Here is a 25,036-nt window from a genome sequence, read left to right as displayed (position 1 = left end):
AAAGAATGAGATGAGAAATATAATCAATGAGCAGACGAATGAAATTGAATCTTTAAAAAAGGACATAAAGGAAATGCAGGATGTTAAAAAAGATTAACAGAGGAGTAAAAAAAATTTCTGGAAAAAGTTATGGAAATAGAGTGGATATAATGGAAGGCCAAATCAGTACTCTTGAAGATAGTTACAAAAATAGTGGACTAAAGCACTAAACAAACATTTTTCAAAACATGGCATACAGATATATGAAAAGGTATTCAACATCATGAATTATAAGGAAAAATGTGACTTAAAATCCCCCTTGCATACCTCTGTGGGAATATAAACTGGTATAGAAAATATCATAACTACACCTCAAAAATTTTAAAACAAAATCACCCTATGATCCAGCAATCCTGTTTCTGGGTATACGTCCAAAGGAAATGAAATCAGTACCTCAAAGAGATATCTGCAGCCCTATGTTCGTTCAAACACTATTCACTGCTGCCAAGATACAGAAACAACTTGAGTGTCCCACAATGCGTGATGGATAAAGAAAGTGTGGGATAGATGAATGGATGGAGACACACACCTATACACACAGACACAAATGTAAAGGGGTGTGTGTGTGTGTATATGTGCACTGTATTACACACAATGGGATCTTTTTCAACCTCCAAAAAGAAAGAAATCCTGCTATTTGTGACAAATCGAAGAACCTGGAGAAATCATGTTAAATGATATAAGCCAGATGCAAAAAGACAAAAACTGCATCTCATTTCTATGTGGAGTCTAAAAAAGTCAATGTTCTATCTATCATTTGCTCAACAGAATAATCAGGTTTATTTTGCATGTAATAAATGAATCCTCTTGTAAGGCACTAAAGTAAAACTCAATTTACCCCCCTGCACATAACTGAGTAATCCAAGAAAAGGTAAGTTATTTATTTTAATTTATGAAAATCATCATAGTTTTTGACATTCTCATAGTTTGTATAATTCTTCAAAATATAAGGACATTATCCATGTGAAAATTTGGCCATGGTCTCTGCAAGCTGCCACCTCTGTAGAAAACACACAGGATGGGAAAGGTTTTAGGGAGGAGAAACCAAGAGCAGCAAATATGGAGGTCCTCTAGTCAGGAGCTTGATTTTCCAAGTTTTATAATGTAAATTTGCATGATTGTGGTATATTCAAGACATGATGAATCAAGATAAAAAATCCAGTTCCTCAGTCATGACATGAAATGATCAGGTCATTTCAACAAGGTCATTCAAACATTCACTCTTGACTATTGGAATTGAATCTGTTTCACTTGGAGAATAACCAGAGACCATCAATATCTACCATGACTAAAATAAGTCTTGTGAAGCCCCTGCTCGTCACAGGTACCTGAAATGTCAAATGGGAAAGTGCTTTTTCCTCCAAATCTTGACTTAACTGATTCATAGAAAATATTATTATTAGAAAGCTCCAATGACCTTATTCAAGAAAGTCTTTACAAAGGATGTTGATGTAAGAGCACATTTTAATGAAACCACAAGCAGTCTTAATCTTAAATTGTTCTAGAAAAGCGTATTTACACAAAGAAAGTGTCACTGGTCCAACTGGTAAGCAAATTACATATACTTATTTTGAAATAATTTTGTCTTACCTGGAAAAGAGTTGATGTCACTTGTTTCTTGGACAGGTGACTTTGCACGTGTTCTACAGCTTTCTTTGAGAACGGCTTATAAAAGAATCAGAAAGTTATTTTTCCATAAATATGAAATGTCACAGCTTTCACCCCTTACACAGCATCATGACACATTGCCAAACACTAGTGCACGACGGTCACCTGCAGCAAGTATGTATCGTTACAGAATCTGTGGAGGAGGCTGTTGAGCACAGGGCCTGCGTTGCTGTATCTGACCCTGCAAGGTTTGAGATTGCTGTCTTTTAAAAAGCATAGAGAGTCCTACTGTCATCTTATTAAATGTGCATGCCCCTTATGATAATGGCGTCTTAAAAATGTAAAATTTCTACTACATCAGAGAAATAGGCCTAAGAGCTAACTGCCAGGATCACAAAGCTCAGCCACTGCATTCAAAGGCTGCAGGTGAAAGGACAGTCCTGCAGAGGGAAGCAGCAGCGGGACGCTGGTCCTAAAAGGATGGCACTTACACTGCTAAGTCACAAATGCCACCCTCCCCCAACACTTCAACTGCATCTTCTTTAGTAGAGCACAATTAGAAGAAAGGCTTATATACAGCCGGCTGCCAAGAACTCTGTAAACTGCTGAGCTACATGAAAACTAAGTTTGCAGAAGCTTTCCCATTAAACATCTGGCATTTTCCAAGGGTCAGTCGTTCCCCAGCACAGCACAGAGCACCCACAGCTAGCCCCGGCTCAGAAGTTCTTTTTAACAGTTAGGTGAGTCCAAAGAATTATAAAGTAAGGTATGTTACCAGCATGCCATCTTCAGCAAGTCACTCAAATGTCAGTAAAAACTGTTCACCACACCATACATACTAAAGCACTACTATATATGGTGAACAGAGCAGTCCAAACGGACTTTCTGTGATGGCAGAAATGTGCTTCTGTGCTGCTGAGCAGAAGTCACTAGGCACTTGTGGCTGTTGGGCATTTGAAAGGTGGCTCACGAGGAACTGAGGAATTAATTTTTAACTCCACTTGATTTTAATTAAGTTTAAATTTAAATAGCCACATGTAGCTAATGGCTACTGCACTGAACACAGCAGGCCAGGGCTGTTAGGCCACTTCTTTGGAAGAGCCCTTTGAGTAAGTCAAAGACATTACACAGTAAAATTTTTTCACTATTTATCCCACTCATTTCTGGTGAAATAAATTCGTAATGATTGGTTTAGATTGCCTATCTGATGCACAAGGAAAAAACTGCTTCAATCATTACTTAACATGTGAACAAAATTAACATGATAATTATAACCTTTCTTATTAATGAAAACCATTTAAGATTTACACTTACCAATGTTTGATAAGCCTAATTGTTAAATATAGCTAAATTAAAAATAATCAAGCCTAATTTCCTCCAGAAAGCCTAGAATTGAAAGCAGTCTTTGCTGCCATTGAGCTGAATTAGCTATTTGGTCCATCAATTTTTGCAGTACTATTTCCTTTGGAAATATACGAAGTGCATGCGAAGCAACAAATGTTGGATCAGTGTTATCAGCAATCTCTTGACAAAAGAAATGGATTCCCCCATGGATGAATACTGCTTTATTTTTCAACATCTTTCTTTCACTGTGCCTTAATCCTGAAGACAATGGAATCTGTCTCTTATTTATTCATCATAAAGTAATAGGGTAAAGTAACAGAACAAATACACACTTACATGAGAACAAGACAGCAGCTCTTTCATGATATAGGTATCGTATATTTGTCGACTTCGACAAAGGCGATCTTCCTCATTCTCAAGTTTTTCATATTCTTTTATCTAGGTTTTAAAAAGTTAACAATATTGGATTTATCTTTCTAGAAACTGAACTTTATTAAAAGATATTATTTGCCCAGGCAAAAACCACTTCCACATGAGATCAAGCAAAGTACTGAACTGGCTATTCCACAGCAAACAACTGCTTCTAATGTTGTAATAATGAAGTTGGAATAAACTGAAATTCAACTTGAAACATACAAATGGATTCTTTCCTATGATGAACCTTATTTCTTAAATTTAGAAACACAATACTAGGAAATAAATACTGCTATGGTTACAATTATCTTATAATATATCAGCCATGGATCACTCATCCTTGCCAATTCTCCTCTCCAAAGCACAAATAATTCAAATTTGGCTGTAATTCAGTTCTGAAAGTTATAATGGGAATTGTTCCCAGTCAACAAGAGTGTCACAAAACTAACAGGAAAAAAATTGCCAGGTTTCCTGCAAAGAAAATTTTAAAAGTCCATTAAACATTTTGGAACGACATTAATCCACAGATAAAAGTGCTGGTTTTAAGGCTTAGAACCTCAATTACACTAAAAGATTACTTCAAGTCATGTCACTTGCTAACTTAGAGAAGGTAATCTGACTAATGTTAAGAGAGGCCGAATAATACAACCTGCTAGTACTGTATGTGCAAATTGCCCCAATCATTCTACACTAGTATCAGAAGCTTTAGTGTCAAACTAGTATTTTTATTTATTTGAAGAAATATTTTTTAACTCTGAAGGGGCATGGTCCCTATGCCTCCAAACCATGTATAGTGTTGTGGTCCAATGTTACCTCAGTAAAAATTATTTAAAAAATAAAGAAAATGAAACACAAACAAAATATGGGGCTAGCAAGAAAACTGTAGCAGAAATCAATCATAACTGTAATGACTAAGTGCTATCTGTGACTTATCTTCAGGAAAAAAATATATTCCCAACAGGTAGCCATTAGTTATACTGATATTCATATTATCTGCTTACTCTATTCTGCTGTGATTAAAGGAGGGTTAAGTACTCCTGTGGGAGAACATAAGGTAAACAGGAATAAAAATTACCTTTTACTTTGTAGCCTAAGTTTGACAGTTCTGGGATCAAATGCCATTAGAATGCTACTAGAATCTCATATAGCAAGAGCACACTGGATAGCTTATATGAAATACTGCGACCCCATGTGAGGCTTAGGTGATTCAAACACTAAGGATTACTGGGATCATCTTGATGGCCCTGAAATATTACCAGTGCTACATTGAGATGAAATTCACATGAATCCTCTTAGCTTCTTCTTGGAACATAACAGAAACAGGCAGTCTGGGATAGTTTGATACCCCATCCAAAAGGAAAAGGTCGCTGGAATGAAGTCAGTCCAGCCACATTATCAACAAACTTGACAGAACCATCCAAAATCAACCCGGGAGGGCAGATCTACAGAGTCCAGCACCATGGCAGATGCAAATACATGGCAGCAGGCAACAGAGCCAGGCACCGAACTCTGAGGAGTGAGAGAATAGACACAGGATTCCAGCTTGATTGATTTCTTTTGTGTTTTGGTTGGCCAGGTCCAAAGGTTAAAGCCAGAATGTTGAGGCAAAACAGACTGTGAGTGAACAGAAGGCCACTGTTTCTGCCTTAACACATTAACAAACCCAAGGAATAAAAATATCCTCATGGAGTTAGTATATTTGAAAACAATGTGTAATGAAGCACAAGTCTCTGTTCCAGGGCCAACATTAAGCAGACTGACACCTGGGTACACAAATGTTGATTGTGTGGAGTTTCCCTGAGCTGTCAGAATCTGACAACACAGAAAATTCTAGTTTCTTAGGCAAATGACATTGTGAGCCACAATACTGGCTTTATTAAGAGCCTCACAATTCTATCTTGTGCCTCACAAACTCTACCTTGAACAAGAAAAGCAGAAACTTAGTTGACAAAGGAAGAACTTACGTATCTATGGCTATAATTCAAATTTCACCTTCTATTATCAGTGAGGCCACTAATTAAAGACATGTTGTCAACTATGAATTAGCTGTAAACAGTATGTGCTTTGCAGCATACACGCAGTAAATGCTACCTCTAACTTTGGCAGTTAGGTTGTCCAGGTAACCTCAGCAGGTAGATGGACAGCAGCAGAACAGAAGCAATATCAATGATAAACATTCACTCATCATGAATTCCCATTCTGTCTTGGAAGTCATAAAGCCCACAAATGAACATGTAGCCTAAATAATTCAAGTGCAAAAAGTAAGCAATTTGGTCCACTGCTGATGTGGTCTTCACTTTGTCACCTCTTTCCTATTCCTCTATCATTCTAGATAAACGTTCTAGTCAAGGCACTAATGGTCTCTGCCTCACTAAATTAAGAGTCTCTCTTTTGTCCTTTAGTTTCAGATTCCTCAACAGCATTCAGATCAGTAGTTTACTCCTACCTTCTCCAGAACTTTCTTCTCTGATGTCTGTTATCTGTTGTCTCCACTAACAGGAGCTTGCCACACTGACTCCTCCTCCTCAGTTTCCTCTTCCACTAGATGTCTAGATATTTTTGTGCCTCAGAGCACAGTGCAGCTCAGTTACTCAGTCCCACAGTTTTAAAGACCAATTATATTCTGATGACCTAAATCTGGATCTCTAAGACTCACTTGTCCCCAGCTCCAGATTCTAAATATCCAACTACCTACTTGAGAGTTCCACACCTACTCTACCCCAGTCAAACATGCTCTTCTCCTGTTCTGCTTTCCCACAGAAGTGAGTAAAATCATTCTTCCCATTGCTTAAGCCAAAAATGAACAGTCATTGCTATTACCATTTTGTTCATACCTGTGCCTGCCAACAACTCATCAATCATGTTTACTTTACATTAATAAAGACATACCACAAACACAGGGTCTGCTTCAAGTAACAGCCAGCTAATTCCTAAAAGCTAACTGTGCCCAAGAACATGACCACAAATTCTTCATCTACATAAAACACAGCTGCACTGGAGCGGAGCACTACAGAGTGATCAAGAGTGCACAGGTAAAAGGAAGGGGCATCAAAGACAAGCTGATAAGAGGGAGGGGGAGTTGAAGAAAATAAAGATCAAGAGAAGGAAAGCTTCAAAACTCAATGTATAAACTCTTGTCAAAATTGCTGACAGACCTCATCATGACAGGCGAGCAATACAGACCCAAAGTGATCCAGCTAAGATGAAGAGAAGAGAACAAGATTCAGCTGGGAGACACATGGTTCATATGCAGAACAGGCTGCCAGTGAATGCCCATCTATAACAACTGACATGTTAGAGTTATCAGGCAAAGATTTAATGAAGTCACATAACTGTATTCAAAGACATAAAAGAAAATGTGCATGTGATAAAAAGATAGCAGTATTTAAAGCACAGCACTAAGGAAAGGAAGAAAAGAGAAATATAAGAACTAAAAAAATAAATATCTAAAATAAAAAGTAAATGAATGGACATAATAGCAGGCTAGAAATATCAAAAGCCAGACTTAGTGAATAAGGAGACAGGTCCATAGAAACTATTCAATCTGAAGAACAGAAAGCAAAAAAAATATTTGGAGGATAAATTGAACAGGGCATCAGCAATATTTAAGATAATATTTTTTAAAAAAGCAAACAAAGTAACTGAACTCCCAGAAGGAAGAAAGAGAGATTGAAGTAGACAAAATATGTTAAGAAAAAAAAAAATGGCCCAATCAAGAAACTAAACAAATCCCACAAAGGAAAAACATATTACTCCACAAAAAGACACAGATTACAAAAATGAGAGGAGAGGAGCGCCCATCTCTTTTATGTTTAAACATACACATCCCTAATGGCACGGGGAGGTGCGGTGCAGCACTGTGAGGCTGTCCACCCACTGCAGCGCCAGTTCAATCCCCAGCCAGGGAGCTGACCCACATGGTACAGCAGGCCTCTCTGGTCTCACCCGCTGCCCCTCTTAGCAATGTGTTTCAGGCAATCTACCTGTTCTGTTCCCCACTCTGTCTCTGGTGAATCCTCTCATCCCCTGCAACCTGCGGTCTGTACCCGAGTTCTTGTATGCCTAAATGGATACATCTTTTAAATAAATAAAAGAAATATATTGTGGGCCCTCCCTGGTGGCACAGCGGGTTAAAGCACAGCACTAAGAAGCTTAAGCCTCTTCCCCATGAGTTCGATCCCCGCCTGCCCAGGAGGTGATCCACATGGAGCAGCAGACCTCTCCTGACCCGCCCGCTGCTTCCCTCAGCAGTGTACTTCGTCGATCTGCCTGTTCTGCTCCCCGCTCTGTCTCTGGTGAAGCCTCTCACCCTCCGCATCTCTGGCCTGTACCCCAGTTCTGTATGAATAAATAAATAAATCTTTAAAAAATATATACTGTATATATTGTTGAAAGTGCATAGGAGAGATATATCTGAAAGAAGACTAAAATGGCTACCTTAATATCTAGGGAGGTCATTTTCAAGCAGATTATTACTAACAATAGTGACACATCACATGAAAAGACATGTACCTAATAACAGAGCTTCAAAATACATCAAAAAAAAATTGATAGAATAAAAGAAATAGAAAACCTACAGTCAGAGTTGGAGATTTAACCTATATGTCAGCATTTAATAATACAACTAGATATAGCAGCAAAATGTAGTCTGTACAAAGAAACTATCTTGAGTCAATTGACATTTTGAGAAAATTTACCTAAGATTCCCATTTGAATTTTCCATGACTTTTAGAATAAAATAAAAACTTGTTTTTATTGGCCCCCATGGTCCACCAAACCCTGACTCTCTCTTCAATCTGAACTGGCCTCACTCTACCCCACCACTGTCACCCACCACCATCACCCACCATCGCCACACACCACCGCCACCCACCACACTGGACTTTCAGTTCCTCAAACACATCAAGGTCTTTCCCACACTGTCTTAATCTGCCTTCACTTCTTTATAACATGTTCTCCCCCTCATTGCTCCCAACTTCAAAAGACTAGCTTCCTTGTCATTCAAGCCTCCTTTTAAAGGTCCCCTCCTCACAGTTAGTCTTTTACTACTCAATTTAAGGTGGCCACAAGATCACAACCCATCACCCTGAGTTTTGAGTCACTGTGTAGCAGTTATTACTCCCCAATGTATTTCCTATATTTATTACTTGTTAGCTCAAAAGAGAGCAGGACTTTGTCTGTCCTGTTTATCCAAGCAATTCCTGGCCCAGCGTCAGTGTTTGTTTAATATCAGTTGAATGCATGAGGGTAGAAAACGCTATCTAGTAACTTTAACTCTGATCTTCTATTTATCCCCTATTTTCCAAATTTATTTTAAAATTGAGATTTATCTATTTTATAAGCTGCCTCCAGATCTAGGTGGAACAGGAAAGTGCATCAGCCAACACTGAGTTACTGAGCAGTAACTATACGTCAGGCCCTGCTGTGATGTGTTGCGTAACATGTGCCAACCCCAAGGGATAGGCACCTAATTTTTAGCAGAGGGAGCCCAGGTAGAGAGGAGGTGGGCTGTCTGCCAAGTTCACACAGCTAATAAGCACTGGGCTCCAATCCAAACCCTGGCAGTTCTTAGTTTAGAGTCGGTTCTCTTACCCACTGTGTTACAATTTCCCATACACCTGGAAAGACGTTGCAAATACTAATTTAGAAAATATTTGACCATCTGGTATTCTATTTAAGCCTCACAATTGGCCAGTAGCAGAATAAAAAGATCGTTATTGGGCTAATTTCATAGGTAAGGCAACTGAAGCTCAAATATTAAGTTCCCAGACTATGAGCTCCTCAAGTGTAGGGACAGTTATCTCTGCACTTCTGAGCTCCAGGTTTGCTGCAATGTAAGTGGCTCAGGGTTTGCTCAATGACTGGCCCCACATCCCACAGCAAGTAAGAGGCACATGTGCACCTAGATCCTAGCTCGGCCTTCCATCTCAGTGAAATAATGGCCAAGGAGAAAGCAATTGTTATACACAATAAGCAGCAACCCTGTAGTATTCTGTGAGCATTACAGACAACAAAGAACATTAGAAACAGAGGGATGAGGAAGCAAGGAAGATAGAACACACACACTGAACTAACTGCACCTTAGAAGCAGCGAGGCTTTCCACAAACCAAGAAGGGGGACAGCACTCCAGGCTGGGGAAAGGACACTAAGTAAAGCGACAAAAGAAAGGGCTCAGAGGGTTCAAGGAATGGTGGTTCCCTACAAGAAGGGGGCGAGAGAGCATCAACCTGAGGTACAGATTAACTAGCTGTAGAGACACGTTGAGTGTCCAGGTAAGAAATTAGGCCTTTAAAGCACAGTAAATGGGTAATCATTAAAAGACACAGAAGTGAGTAAATGTGTAAAATGTGTATTTCCAGATATTTGACAACAGTTTTCTAGGTGTTGCTGTCATAAAACCACCACTACAAATTAAAAAAAGATTCACCAAGCAAGTGAAATGAAGGAGTCAGAGAAGAATCACTGATAACGCCAGTGTTTAAAAGCTGCAGTAACTGAGAGAACTGTATCTGAAGCCCTTGGGTAGATGGTATCTTCAATAAAATAACAGAAAGCAAGTTACTAAGAGTTTGGGAACATTATTCTGCAAAGGGATAATCTGATAAGCCAGACCCATCCCTCATGTCCCATCATGTGCCAAGTCAGGAAAGAAATGAAAAGAGCTGGGGAGTAAGCCAATAATGAGAAACTCTAATGTTTGAAGTTCAAATGGAAACACATCAGCACTAGTCACCACTATGTTGGCAAGAAGTGCTTAAGAAATAACCTCAAGCAAATTCCATCTGTTTCAACTTAGCAAAAGTTATCTGCTAAAGGAGATTTCCCTGAATTTGACAAGATAATTTTAGAACATACTGAAATTGGAGAGGTGATGCTTTTAAGAATACAAGAAAAAAAAACACTTTTTTTGACAGATTAAGCTGTGAATGTCATCCTGAAGAAATGCCTGATTATAATTTAGTTTGAAATAATAAATTACTTTTTTTAATGATGCTAAAATAATCCTGAAAATACATTAATATGATAAAAAAATCAGAAAAATATCAACTTTTCATATATATATTTCACATATATAACTTTTCATATATATATATTGCCATATATATGAAAAGTTGATATTTTTCTAAAAAAAAAAAAATATATATATATACATATATGTGTGTGTGTGTGTATCCATAGGACAGAAAGAAGACTGTCACTCCAATTTAACAGCCCCAATTATGCTGTGCTTTCTTTAGACCACTTAAAGTGCTTTAGGGTAAAGATACATGATGCTAATAATACTAGCTAATATTTTTTATCTCTTAAAAATATTTTAATTTCCTCATTTGTTTTTTTTATTATTTGTTTGTTTGTTTATATCACTGTTCATTTTTGTACAATGTTTGCTCTCTTTTCTCAGATGTAGTCCCCACAGAATTCCCACTGCCATCACCACAGTCCCTGGTGCTCTTCCTGCCCTCATTTCTGTTTTAATTTCTTCTTTGATCCCAAGTGTATATTTCTAGCCAGTCTTAGTTAACTGTTATTAAATTTGAGCTTAGCTCTACTGTGGTCAGGGAACATTCTCTGAGCCACTTTAGCATTAAAATTGTCAGACGCTTTAGTCCAGCATAAAATATATTTTAACAAATGTTCCATATGTACCTAAAAGAATGCAAATTCTGCTTCTGTTGGGTACAATATTCTATCTATATCAATTGGGCGAAGTTGATTCATCATTACTAAAATCTTCTACATACTTACTAAGTTTTTGTTTGTTCTACAAACTTGAAGTAGAGTGTGTCTGTCTGTCTCCTAATAGAGTGGTAGATTGAGTTTTAGATTTGTTAATTTTTGTGTGTATAGTTTGATGCTATTTTATTTGCAGCATACATAGTTAAGACAGTACTGACCTGCTTATCATTATGGAATAATCTCAAATTAGCATTATTCTTTGATACTTTATCTGAAACTGGCATAGTTACAGCAACTTCACTTCAGTTAGTGTATGTATGTCTTGCAAATCCTCGTATGGTCTCTGTTTAAAGCATGACCTTCATAAGCATTGTGTAGTAGGCTTCGGGTTATTCATATGGTCCAACAAACTTAGTCTTTTACCTGGAGCATTCAGTTCATTTACATTAATGTAATTATTTATGTATATGGATTTATAGCTACCATCTTACTCTTTGTTTTCAATCTGACTTACTCTTTTTTTGCCTTCACTGAATTGATAGACTGCTGCTTTGTTCTATTTTCCTTCTCATTTAACTCATTAGATAAATATTTTATTTTTCTAAGTTACCTTAGGGATTATATTATGTATCCTTGACTGATTATAAGCCAATGCAATTTACTACTTTTACTATCTCCCTCAATAATCCTAGAATCATAAGATCCATTCATTTCACTTTACACCCCTCCTGCCTCTTGTGCTACCACCATCGATTTTAAACTCTAAAAGCATTACAGATTTGCAAGGTAGGACTCATTTGTATTTAACATACACAATTCCCCTTTGTCATGCTCTTCAATCCTTCCTTACATCTAGGATTAATTTCCTGCTACCTTAAGTTTTTCTCATTAGTACTGATTTTCATGAACAAATTCAGTTTTTGTCTGAAAATATCTTTATTTCATTTTCATTTCTGAATGAATTTTTTGATAGATACAGACTTCTAGACTGGCATTTATTTTCTTTCAATACTTAAAAAATGGTCATTTTGGGACAGGTGTGTGTGTGTGTGTTTTAATATATTTTTTAAGATCTTTTAGTCAAGTCAGTCATATTTTTGTGTTTTTAAAAGTAATGTGCCTTTTAACACATTTGTTGTAGGTTTCTACAGTCTTATATTAATGTGCAAAGTTTCTTTCATAATCAATCTTCCTAGAGTATTCTAAATTTTCCAATTCTGTAACCTGCTGACTTTCATCACCCTGTGAAATTCTTTTCTCTTCAGGTATTACTTCTGCCCCTTTCTCTTTCTTCTCATTCTGGAATTACAGTTCTATATTTGTTAACCCTTTCAGTTGCATGCCATAAGTCTTTAATATCCTTACCTTTATCTTGTGTGCATTTTTTCTTTGTTACAGTATGTTTATATACTGGCATGCCTTCCAACTTGTTAGAAAGTCTTTCTTGTAAACAATCTGTTACTGAACCTAAACATAAAACCCTGAGGCTTATTGTACTTTATTTTCTACACTGTCCATTTGGTTTTCATAAATTCCAATTATGCTGAAATTATCCCTACTTTGTCCATCTTTTCTACTATTTCTTCAACATATTATTTATAGCTATTTTAAAGTACTTATCAGCTAACTCCAATCTGATTCACCTGTGCATCTGCTTCTAATACTGTTTATGAATAATATAATCTTGCTGTTTAGTACATCTAGTAATTTTTACTATGTGTTGAACACTAAATAGAGTCTTTCTAGATTGTACTTTCTATCTGCAAAGCAAAACAAAACAAAGCAGAGGGCTCTTCCGTGACTCTGTGAGACAAGTGCAGAAAGGCCTCGTCACCCAGTAAAGGGCTGAACTGGGGTGCCATTTTACAGGACTTGGTCTGCCTTTGTTTGCCCCTGCTCCTAAGCATGGGTCTCTGCAGAGACGAGCCCTGGGCTCTCTCAAGGAGAGAGCCTTGTATCCTCAACATTAGGTACACTTCTTCCTTTTAAATGTTTTTAGATCAGCTCTTTGGCCCCCTGTCCTGCTTAGCTTCAAAATCTGGTACATGTCAATACTAATCAAATATTGGAGACTCTTCCAGTCTCTCTCTATCTTTCTCTTTTTTTTTTTTTTTTTTACTTTACAATAAGAAATCTCTTGATGCTTTTCTGTCTCCCATAAGCATCTTTCTTCCAGAAGTAGGAGTTGGACTCCCATCTGGCCACTATATTGGGAATCAACAGCTGCACCGGGGACAGGCAGCTCTACAGCTTCAGTGCCAATAGACTACACCCTGGGTTTTTTGACTATACCCTGCCTTCTGGTATCAGATTCTTGCCCACAGCAGGTGCACATTTCAGTGTAGCACTGTGGCAGATTTCAAGGTGCCTTCCAAAATCTTACAGCCGAACTATTCAGCTATCCTCCATACGTCTTGCTGGGAAAACCAGTAATGGATTTGAGGCATCGGATCCCAAGACTCCAGTTTGCACTCCAGCTCTGTGTAATCAGAAAACTTTGCCAAGTTCTCCTCCGCCCATTAACATCCCCCCTTCGATTATGTTTCAGAACTAGCAAGTTTCTGCAGAAATAAAATGTTTCATAATCCTTAATATAATTCTTAATGATTTTTTCTTCCCTGGAATTTTAGTCCAACTAGTCCTTTTTACATCTAGAGTTCTCTACCTCTAAATGTGATTTTTGTAATTGTCATCAGTAGCACTAATAAACGACATGGTGTATCTTGTACTACTAATTACTTCACAGAGTTTCTGAATATTTTCCAAAGTACAGTTTAAATATGCTTTTGAAATAAAAGCATCGATAAAACAGGTACTTCTTACCTCTTCATAAAACTTCACCTGAGGTACAGCTTCATTAATTTCATTCAAACAAAAATCTTTAAATAGCAAGAAACCTAAAGGAAAAGAATAAAAAATTTCAGGGTGGATAATAAATTGAAATTTTACCCCACAGGGTATTTTCAAATTAACGTATTTATATCTCAATCTTTCCTTCACCTGTTTAAAAAAAGAAAAGAAAAGAAAAGCTCTCAGGGAGACAATTATACCCTAGAAGCCAAGAAGGAAACACTCCAGGAAAATTTAGATTTCTATGGATATATTTACACCTGCCTCCTAACTTCAGGGTTCTCTATTCACAGCTCCCCACCCCACTTTTTAAAGGCCCACAATCAGCACTGCTTTTGTTTTATCTCTACTTAGGTCACTACAGTAGCAGAATGAAAACCAAAAAAATAAGAAATACAGGTAGTACGGAATTGTTGGTAACAGTCACCATGGAGCTAATAAATATGATGCCCGCAGGAATAGCACTAAATTCTCTAAAAGGAGAAAGAACTTTCATATCTTTTCTAGTCCTTTTTCTCTCCCCTCACTACCTTATTGTGCTTCGAAATCCCACCCCCAATACCTCATGCCAGAGTAGATTCTCCATTCCCAGATCATTTCTTTACACCCTCACAGCTTCAGGCCTCAATTCCAAACAATCAGGACCTATGCCTGAGCACCTCCCCCACAGCACAGTGCCTGGTGCACAGCAAGAGGCAAGGGATGCTTGCTGGATGAATGTTTGTTTGCTTAGCCTTTCTGTCAGCATCCTTCAGTCAAAGTACTTAGCCCACTGACTTACAAATGTCCCATTCCTTTGCAAGGTCTCACTTAAAGTGCCTCACTTGAAGCTTAACACACAATCAAGCCTAAATGAATGAGTGAAACTTGAGTAGGACAAGCTCACACCAGACTTAAGGTTAGAGATACTGGAAAATAACAGAAAGTCAAAGACCACTTAAAACTTAATTATTGAAGACAAACCAAGGTCTGTGAGAAGAAACAGGAGACACAGAATGGAGCTAAAGTAAGATTCACAAAAAGTCTAAAATGTATATCAACCAGAATTCCCCAGGTAGGACTGAAAAAAAAAAGATTTCACAAGAGTTAATTAAAGTTAGGGTGAGAAGCGTGTAACATGAACTCGCCTGTCACTGTCTCATGAATTCCCCACCACCACTCGAGGAACACGACCTTTTACAAAGGCAGTTGTTTGCGCACTGGGACCAAATGAAAAGCAGTCAGGCCAGGCCAGATGAACAAGCACGGGGTGTAGACCGACCACGGAAAGCATGGTGAGGCCAAGTCATGAAGGAAGGAGGAAACTCAAGAGCCAGACAGTGGAGGGCTGAAGATGTGAATCTCCACCCACTCATACATTAGTTATTTCTATGGTCAATAAAAGTGGAGAGCTACCTTTCTAGTCTATTCATTTCAAAGTAACTTTACATTTCCCTTATCATTTCTCTTTGACCTATGAGTCATTCAAAAACACCTAATTTAATTTCCAAGTGTTTTGAGGGATTTTTTGGGGGGTATGTATTTATCTATTTTCACATAGAAGAACTCTAGTATAGGCCAGAGGTATGGGGGTAGGGGGGTGGGTATAGGGGTGGGGTGAGAGGAGTCACCAGAGACAGAGTGGGAACAGAACAGGCAATTTGATGAAGTACAAAAGGGGCAAAGCAGGAGAGGTCTGTTGCACAAGGCGGGTCAGCTCCCTGACTGGGGATGGAACTCAGACCAGAGTGGTAATGTGAGGGGGAGAGGATGTCCTGAAGGAACTCTGCAGAGTTCTGTGGACTCCGCTCCCCTACTCCAGTTTTGTGGACTCCACCTCCTACTGTAGTTATTAAAACTACAACTCCACCCCCTACTCCAGTCACTGAAACTATAACTCCCAGCAATGCCAAGGGGAGAACTGTGAGGACTCAAGGGTGGAGTTAAGCAACCGCTTTTGGGAATATATATTTGAGGGAGCATGTTGGGCTCTCTCTCTCCTTTGGCCTCATGCTGGTGGCTGGTCACTTGGCTCTTATGAGCTTTCAGTGTGCTGTTGGAATTCCAAGTCAGCGGAGCTGGTAAGACACTCCAGTTAACGTGTATCTCTCTTTCTCTCTTTCCCTGGGTTGTTCCTTTTCTTTCCCCTTTGTAAATAACCCCATTCTTGACCTTTTTGTGTGTGCCTGCAGTACAATTAAATCTTAAGCACATGGGTGAGGACTTGCAGATAGGCAGCCCAGTTCACACCGGGTTGCCCTATAACAGTGATAGTGCTGAGGCTTAATCCTTAGGCCACAGGGAGGACCCTGTTTGGGTGGTTTTTCAGGTAATTTTTCTGATGTTGATTTCTGCTTAATTCGGTGATGACCAGAGAACACGTTCAGTATAAGTTCAATACTGCCACATTTACTGAAACTTGGTTCTGGATCCAAATTTGGCCCATAGGCACTTCAAAAAGAAAAAGAGGTAGGATGGAATATTTCATTTTCAAAAAAGTAAAAGGCAAACAAGTATTTTAATGGTTGGCAGGGCTACACAAGTCCATCTTCCAGATTCCTTGCTGAATCTCTCTCTACTTTTTCTATCTATTATTAACAAAGGACTATTGAAAACAACATTTGTAATTGTGAATTTGTTCATCTCTTTTCAATCTTGTCAGTTTGTGATTCACATATTTCTCTTAATATTTTTGGAAAAGAAAATTATGATGAATATGTGGGCTTTGCTTGGCAAGATGAGAGATGTTTTTTAAATGTCTCGCTGACAGTGGGAACTACTGGGCCACACGGGAAACAGGGGGCTTCCGACTGCACTTGACCTCACACTGAAACTGCTCATCATAGCCCGTCACAGCCTCTGCAGTCTTGCTCCAACTTCCTTCTCCAGCTCATCTTGTAGTTTGGAAGTTCCCTTCACTCTAACAGCATGGATTGATCCCTTCTCAGGGTTTCTACTTTACTCCACCCACTTCGTAAAACACCCATTCCCTGGATCTTGTACAGGGTTACAGGACTCCGCTGAAATTCCCCTTTCCTCAGAGAGAATGGCCACGATTCTCATGATCTCTCCTCCATCCCTCACCCCTCTTCCTTGCTCTCTCTTTCTCCCTCTCAAACACACACTTTGGTTGCAGTTTGTATAAGTACCAAAGCTTATCATATGCATGTTTATTTACTTCTTTATTACCAGCTCCCCCAATACAATATAAATTGCATAAAGCACTGGCCACATGTCTTATTAACTACCACATCTGCAGCAACAAAAACAATGTGGCACAATGGAAGCTCGGGAGAAAGAACAAAGGAAGGAAGAAAGAGGGGAAGGAGGATAAGAAAAGGCTAAAGGAAGGAAAAGGAGGAAAAGGGAGAAAGGGGTATGGATGGAGAGAGGGAATGAAAGGATGGTAAGGGAATGAGGGAGTTGGATGAATGAACATTTAACAATTTAAAATGGTTTCACCAACTTCTTTAATGCAACTTCCATTGTCAATGGAAATGTGTAGGATAAGTCAATGTATAGGAGAAGTCAAAAATTCTTTTAATATACTACAGGAAGTAAAAAAAAAATAGTATGTTCCTCACATCTGTCCATAAATTGAAGTCCTATTCTCTATTGTTAGCAGCTATTGAGATGGAACAGCAAAGAAGAAAGATATTTTGCCTTTTGGATAAATTCTAGATCATTGTGTTCCAGGCTGAAAGCAATTTACCTTAATCAGACTTAAATTACATAAAAACAGATGAAGCATCACTCAGATCAGAACAAAAGCTAAAGGGCAAAATGAAGGCAATAATCTGCCTCACAGGTCTACCTCCTTGGCGCAGTTTTTCCAGATTTTAAAGAGTAAAAATTAGTGAACCAACACCTGCTTACTGATAATTGTGGAATGTGTTTACCCTTGTTTCTATTTTTGAGTCACTGAAAACCGCCGAGTACTGATTAACTCTGGCTTGTATATAACATCCAGGAAAGGCAAATTATTCCAGTTTGCCAACATTTTGCAAAATTTAGTAGATTTCCATTGCTTTTTGTAAACTGTCAATAAGAACTTTTTATAGTAATATAAATATGACCTCTTACATTGCTTTTAACAAGATATAATTTAAAATATTTGGAAATATAAAGAATAAACAATTTCTATGAGAAATTTTCAACTTTTACCTTGAAAGTTTTAAAGGGGAAAGAGAAAGACAAGAAAAGTCTCACAAAAATATCACAATTGCCTCAGGTTTTGCCAAGACATTCAAACACTGAGCAGGAGGATGACTGAGGAACTGCTGAAAGTTCCCTGCAGTACTGACTACTGTGACAAAGCACTACTGACCCCCGCTCTGCTGCGCATGGGGTGCCATGGGGAAGACATGGCCTTTTCCCATAAGGTGCTTATGGGTTGGGGTAAGGGATTGTAATTTATGCTAAGTGACATAAAGACATTAAATATGATGCTGAGATCGATGGTAAAGAGGAAGATGTTTTTTCCTACATAAATTCTATATGCTCAGAGCTCTGAGCAGTGAGATGAACCTACAAAGCATTTTTTTAGGAAACGCTAGAATGCCTAATTATTAGTCAGCCCTTCCGTTCAACCTTATCTTCATAGTACTAATGCAAAAAGGCAATGACAGAAAATAAAATTTATTCAAACTGAAAATAATTAATCTAACAAGAGGTTAATATCCAAGATCTACAAAGAACTCATCAGCAAAACAAAATGGTAAAAAAAAATGGGCAAAAGAGGTAAGTAGACACTTCCCCAAAGAAGACATACAGATGGCCACCAGGGGCTTGAAAAAGTGCTCATCATCATTGATCAACAGGGAAAAGCAGAGGGAAACCTCCATGAGCCACCATCTCACACCTGTGAGAACAGAACACGTCAAAGGACTGGAAACAAGTATTATGAGAAGGGGCAGAGACCAGGATCCTCATTCGCTGATGATAGGAATGTAGACTGGCCCAGCCCCTAGGGAAAATAGCGCAGAAGTTTCTCAATACTGAAAATAGAACTACTATATGACCCAGCAATTCCACTCCTAGGGAATCTGCCTGAAAAACACTAATTCGAAGAATATATGCCCACCTTTGTTCACAGCAGTGCTATCTACAGCCGAAGTGTCCAAGGACAAGTGAGTATATCGAGGAGGTTCTGTGTATAAACACACACGCACACACGCACACACACACACACACACAGGAATATTACTCAGCTATTAAAAAAATAAGGATGAACTCTTGCCACCTGCAACAACATGGATGGAACTGGAGGGGATGATGGGAAGTAAAATAAGGCAGAAGGAGAAAGACAAATATCGGATGGTTTTGCCTATATGTGGAATACAGAGAAACAAAACAGAATTGCATAGATAACCAGATCAAAAACAAACCCCAGAAATTCTGTCTGTAAAACCGAGGCTACCAGATGGGCTGTGGGAGGGTAGGCAGGGGTAAAGCTGACTATGGTGGAGGACTGAGGGCACCTTGAACGAAGCTGCCACAAGGATTTGTCTTCATAGCAAGGCTTGCTGGAGACATATGTTCTCACTGGATAAATACCCAATAGTCAAGTTGCTGAGTTCTATGTTAAGTGTGTGTTTAATTTTACAAAAAAAAAAAAAGTTTCATACTATTTTTCTAAGTGATTATACATTCTCCGCCTGTTCAAAATCTGTATTAGTTAGGGTTTCCTAGGAGAAACAGAACCAGTCAGATGTGCGTGTACAGAAAGAAACGTATTACGGGGCGTCCGCATGTGTGTCTGCAGAGGCTGGTGGTCCACGTCCGTTCGTGGGCCGTGGCTGTGACCCAGGAGAAGCAGAGGTGCAGGTGAAACGGAAAAGCTGTCCGCTGGCAGCATTCCTTCTCGCTCCCTGGAGGCTGAGGCTTCTAGTCAGCCCTTGACTGGATGAGGCCCATCCGCATTGCAGAGGGCTGTCTGCTTACTCAAAATTCACCCATTAAAATGCTAATTTCACCCCAGGCACCCTCCAAATGGACATATAAAATTAATTATCACGGCCCTCCCTGGTGGCGCAGCGGGTTAAAGCACAGCTCTGAGAATCTAAAGCCACTTCCGCATGAGTTCGATTCCAGCCTGCCCCGGAGGTGACCACATGGCGCGGCAGACCTCTCCTGACCCGCCTGCTGCTCCCCTCAGCAGTGTACTTCATCGATCTCCCTGTTCTGTTCCCCGCTCTGTCTCTGGTGAAGCCTCTCACCGCCCCGAGCCTCTGGCCTGTACCCCAGTTCTGTATGCATAAATAAATCTTTAAAAAAAAAATTAATTATCACAAGTTTACTGCCACAAGTCAGCCTGACAACATATGCATCTGTTTAATCCCCGAAGAGAGACAATTATGAGGCCATGCTTCCATCTGACATGGCACAGCTAGCCTGCCTACACCCCAAAATGCACTAACTTTTTCTCTAGATGACGATGCTCTCATTGAGTGTTGATATCTTGTATCTTAAGTAGTATAGTATAGAAGTTAACAGTGCTTAAATACCGCTCCTTCTATGTTACACTATAAGGGGATAAGGGAAAAAGAAAATGATGTTTGCTTCACACACACACGCCAAGGAGGAAATACTCATGACAGTCCCCGTCTTTGCTCTGTAACTGCTCTCGCGGTGGTAGCTGGCATTGTAACTGCCCCCCCCACTATCCATCCACCTTCTTTTGCCTTCAGCAACCACCTCAGTTGGTTTCCTTCTTTGTCCTCCCTGAAGGATCTGACCTATGAGTGATCCCGCCTGCATCGGGTTACACTTCTCCTCTGACTCTCATTACAGGGCCTAGTAATAGTTAGAGAAGCCCTAGAACATCTCCCTCTTCTGGCTCCTCCTTACCTCCACTGTGCAGTAGCCGTCCAATTTCTCCCTGATACCTAAGATCCATCATCCCAGCCAGCGTACCAGCTCTCTTTGCCTCACTGTTTCAGAGGAATGAGGAATCCAGAACACAGTATGTGCTCCTTAGCAAAGGAAGTTGTGGCCACTGACACTTGGCATTGTCAATCTTCTCAAGACTCCATTCAAGTATCTATGCGGCAGTATCTCAAAGTGATGCAATTCACATGTATCTGATGACCAAGGATGTTAAGCCAGTTTCTTGTGCATACTGGTTACTCATTTAACTTCCTCTAAAAAGTATTTACATTTTTTACTTATTCTTTTATTGGTTTTTTTAAAAATTGGTCTGTAAGATTATTTATTTATTTATTTTAAAAAGATTTATCTAAAAAAAAAAAAGTTAATCTATTTATGCATACAAGAACTGTGGTACAGGCCAGAGGTGTGGGGTGAGGGTAAGAGATTCATCAGAGACAGAGTTGGGACCAGGCAGGTTGACTGAAATATACTGCTGAGGGGAACAGCAGGCAGGACAGGTGAGGTCTGCTGTGCACGTGGGTCAGCTCCTTTCTGGGGATTGAACTCGTGCTGCAGTGGCTGCTGATAGCTTCATAGCACTGTGCTTCAACCCCTTGAGCCAGGGAGGGCCCAAGAGTTTGTTTTCAAATACACACACACACACACACACATATGTATAAATTAGATGCAAGACTATTTTACTTAAATTTTGTAATATTTTACTGCAATCTGTTACTGGTCTATTTTTTTTAGCCATGTCTTCTGATATGCATATATTCTCAATTTTTATAAAGTCAAATTTGTGATTTTTTTGCTGTGCCTTCTTAACAAATCTTTTTCATAAATATTTTTGAGACAATAGTCTATATGTATTTTCTGAAAGTACTTTCAGCTTTTACATCTAGTTCTCTGATAAAACCATATTTTATTCTCTGTAGGATGTGAGGTTTGTCTTTCCTTTACCTCCCTAATTTGATATGTTTTTCTAGCATCATTTGTTGAAAAGACTTCCCTCCCACACCCAACACACACACACACTAAATTGTCTTTGGTAACTTTGTTGAAAATAAGTTGACCATGTGTGTGGGTGCATTTCCAGATCCTCTATTCTGTTCCATTGTTTGATGTATGCCAGTACCACACTGGATGGGTTAGTACACCTGGATGATGAATCTTATTGAGTACTGTAAATCCTTTGTGCATTTTGGCTTCTTTTTCCAGGTATTTTGGGTATTCTCAGTTTTTTGCATTTCCATGTACCTTTTAAAATCGGCTTTGTCGGTTTCTTTTAAAAGCCTGCAAGAATCATGATTGTATTGAATATGTAGGTCAATTTGGGAAAGATGAGAATCTGTCAGTCAATTTGGGAAGAATTAGCTGAGCCTTCCAAATATGAACCAAGTGTAGCTTTCCATTTATTTAGGTCTTCTTTAATTTTTGTCAGTATTAGTTGGCAGTTTTCAGCATAGTGATCTTCCTTCTCTTCCTTTGTCTCTCTCTTTTACTTTTTGTCCCTAAGTACTGATTGTATTTTGGAAATGGAGTTGTTTTAAAATTTCATTTTAAACCTGTGTGATGTGAATAAATCTTTGCATATGTGAATATATCAAAAGATTTTTATTCTTTTCTATGTTATGGCCTTGCTAATATGCTTACATATTTAGTCATTTGAAAAAAAAATTGAAAATTCATGAATAGGAAGATAAGCACATCATGGAATTTTCACATAATGCTATACAGTAATAAAACAAAAAAAAAAGTTACTAATATATGTACCATCTGTAAATGTCAGTCATTTTTCTTTTCCAAGGACATCAGACACAATCTATATAGAACAGACAAAACTGATAAACAGATTTTAAAAATCAGAAAAGGGCAGTGAAATTGACTGGGAAGATTACGAGGGAACTTTCTGAAGACATAAATGTTCTATGCTTTGAGGTTGGAGTTAAATGGGTTTATCAAAATTCAACTTTAGCTTATCAAAATTCACTTGTATAAAGTACCATAAACAAATTTACTTTTAAAAAGAACAATAAATATTAACTCTAGCTAGTAGATTTGCTTTTCACATAGCGGAGTTAGCAGTTTGAAACTACTTGGGCATGTTTTAGGCTTCTACAAATGAGTAAATACATTAAGAATGATCGAAGGCTCTGGGAGAAGAGCGCTAAAACGGTATGCACACTGCAGAACTGCACTGAACAGGCTCATCCACCTGAGCTACTTTTTTTTTTTTTTTAAACAGATCAATAGAAAACTTCTCTCCTTCCCCCCCCCCCCCACCTTGCTCTGCTCCTTGGGAACACCTTAGAAGATATGGCATACCTATAGCAATGAACATCTCCAGTGCTCAGATTTTGATTTCTAAAACATTCTCTACTATCAATAAAAAGGAACTAAAACTCCTTGAGAAAAAGGCTGTTGACTGCCGGGCAGGTGCGGAGAGTAAGTTAGGCTTCAGACATCTTATCGTACCAGAAAGCAAGAAAGTGCTGAAAGAACGACAGGGGTCAACAAGACACAGGGGCTAGCTTAAAGGAGCTCCCACAGCCAAAACTGGGGCCGCCTAAAGATCAAGGTAAGCAGTGACAAAATGGGTTATAACCCATAGGCTACACTAGTGCAGACAGACAGATGGACGGAGGGAGTAAGGGAGAAAGGAAGAGAGGGAGTAAAAGGAGGGAAGAAGAAAGGGAGGAACTTACCTCCCCAAAAAGTAAAATCATAAAAATAACATGGTTAAAAACCTACAATATTATTGCAAAATGGAATTAATATGCTGAAGAAATGTAGCAAATTTAGCTTTTAAATATTAAAAAGTTTATGTGGCCAATAATGAATATAATTGCTCCTAACTTGGTTTTTCAAATATGTATTTCTTCTGTAAGTTAGTCATTTCCTATCTACCTAAAAATATAGGGATGTTCTGAACAAAAACATGGAGCACTTTAAAACCCTGAACAAACACAATAAAATAGAAATGCGAATATAATTTACCTAGATCAAAGCCTATAAATCCTACTATCATTAAACTTAATTCTGAAAGTGAGAACGGTGGTTTAATGTAGTAAATTAAAGTTTCAAGAGTTCTCTAAAATATTTTATATTGATTTGAAATGTACGGCATCCCTACAGTTCCAAAATTACAATAAGCATGCAAACAACTTCCAAATTTTTAGAAATCCCCTTCAACTCCTTTAGCACCTCAAAATGCTTTCCTTGTACCTTGTCACCTACTATCATAGCGCAAGTCCTATGACAGGACCATCACACCACACTTGAATTTCCTCCTAGCCAGAATCAGCAGTGTTTTTTTTTTGTTTGTTTTGTTTTGGTTTTAAAAAAAATTTATTTGTGCATACAACTGGGGTACAGGCCAGAGGTACAGTGGCAATGAGAGGATTCACCAGAGACAGAGTGGGGAGCAGAACAGGCAGATGGATGAAGTACACTACTGAGGGGAGCAGTGGGCGGGTCGGGAGAGATCTGCAGCACCATGTGGTCACCTCTGGGGTGGGGAATAAAACCAGCACTGAAGTGGCTGCGGCTCTCTTGCAGAGCTGTGCTTTAACCCACTGCGCCACCAGAGAGGGCCATCAGCAGTGTTTTTTTGTTTGTTTGTTTGTTTGTTTTTATATGAGGCCTCAAGTCTAAACTTTCCATGTGAAGAAACTAACAAAACAAGTGTTGGGTCTTTCTACAGTAAATTTTTCCAAGTTAAAAAGAACAACAGTTGAAATTGCTTCAACTCTAAGATGCTATTACTTTCAATAAAATAAAACCAATCAAATTATACTGTCATGGAATGATAAACAAACAACTAACAATCATGAGTTCAAAGGGGAGAAGAAAATGAAACAGACAGAAACAGGCAGGCTCCGGGAAGAGCATGAGTCCATCTAGACAAGCAAAGAAGTCAGGAACCGGGAGGGCCGAGATTATCAGCCACAGATGCTGAACACGCACCACGGTTCTGCTACATGGAATGACTAAGTAGCCTAGCTACCAAATTATTATCCGAATGCATCCTCTTTTTAAAGTTTGGAAACTGGTCCAACAGCTATAAATTCAGCAACAAAATTACTTTCCACTAAACTATTTGCCTACATAGAATACAGAGACGCAATGAGTCAGACAACACTAAACTGAAAGTGAACCCAGGAAAGGCCACCCAGGGTCCCTGAGGGCGACCAGCACAGAGGGGCGGGTGCATGCACCCTGAGGACTCTGGCTGCCTGGGGATGGGCATGT

At 38.9% G+C, this 25,036-nt stretch overlaps 1 protein-coding gene across 2 annotated transcripts in view; it reads right to left on the bottom strand.

The window, feature by feature from the left end:
* The window catches only part of ADRBK2 (adrenergic, beta, receptor kinase 2), a 99,161-nt gene that overhangs the window by 52,873 nt on the left and 21,252 nt on the right, over positions 1–25,036 (bottom strand). Inside the window, exons 2-4 of one of the 2 annotated variants that reach the window (XM_012731058.1) lie at positions 13,907–13,980; positions 3,328–3,429; positions 1,630–1,704 (exon numbers count right to left, since the gene is read on the bottom strand). In XM_012731058.1, coding sequence (XP_012586512.1) covers positions 1,630–1,704; positions 3,328–3,429; positions 13,907–13,980 — 251 coding nt within the window. The remainder of the gene's footprint in view (positions 1–1,629; positions 1,705–3,327; positions 3,430–13,906; positions 13,981–25,036) is intronic. The other variant, XM_012731060.1, reaches the window with a different exon arrangement.

The sequence above is a fragment of the Condylura cristata genome, unplaced genomic scaffold (genome assembly GCF_000260355.1).
Source record: "Condylura cristata isolate star-nosed mole 26May11 unplaced genomic scaffold, ConCri1.0 scaffold00029, whole genome shotgun sequence".
In the NCBI taxonomy this organism is placed as follows: domain Eukaryota; kingdom Metazoa; phylum Chordata; class Mammalia; order Eulipotyphla; family Talpidae; genus Condylura; species Condylura cristata.
Note: the sequence above shows the minus strand (reverse complement) of the source record. Positions and strands in the feature narration are given on the sequence as shown.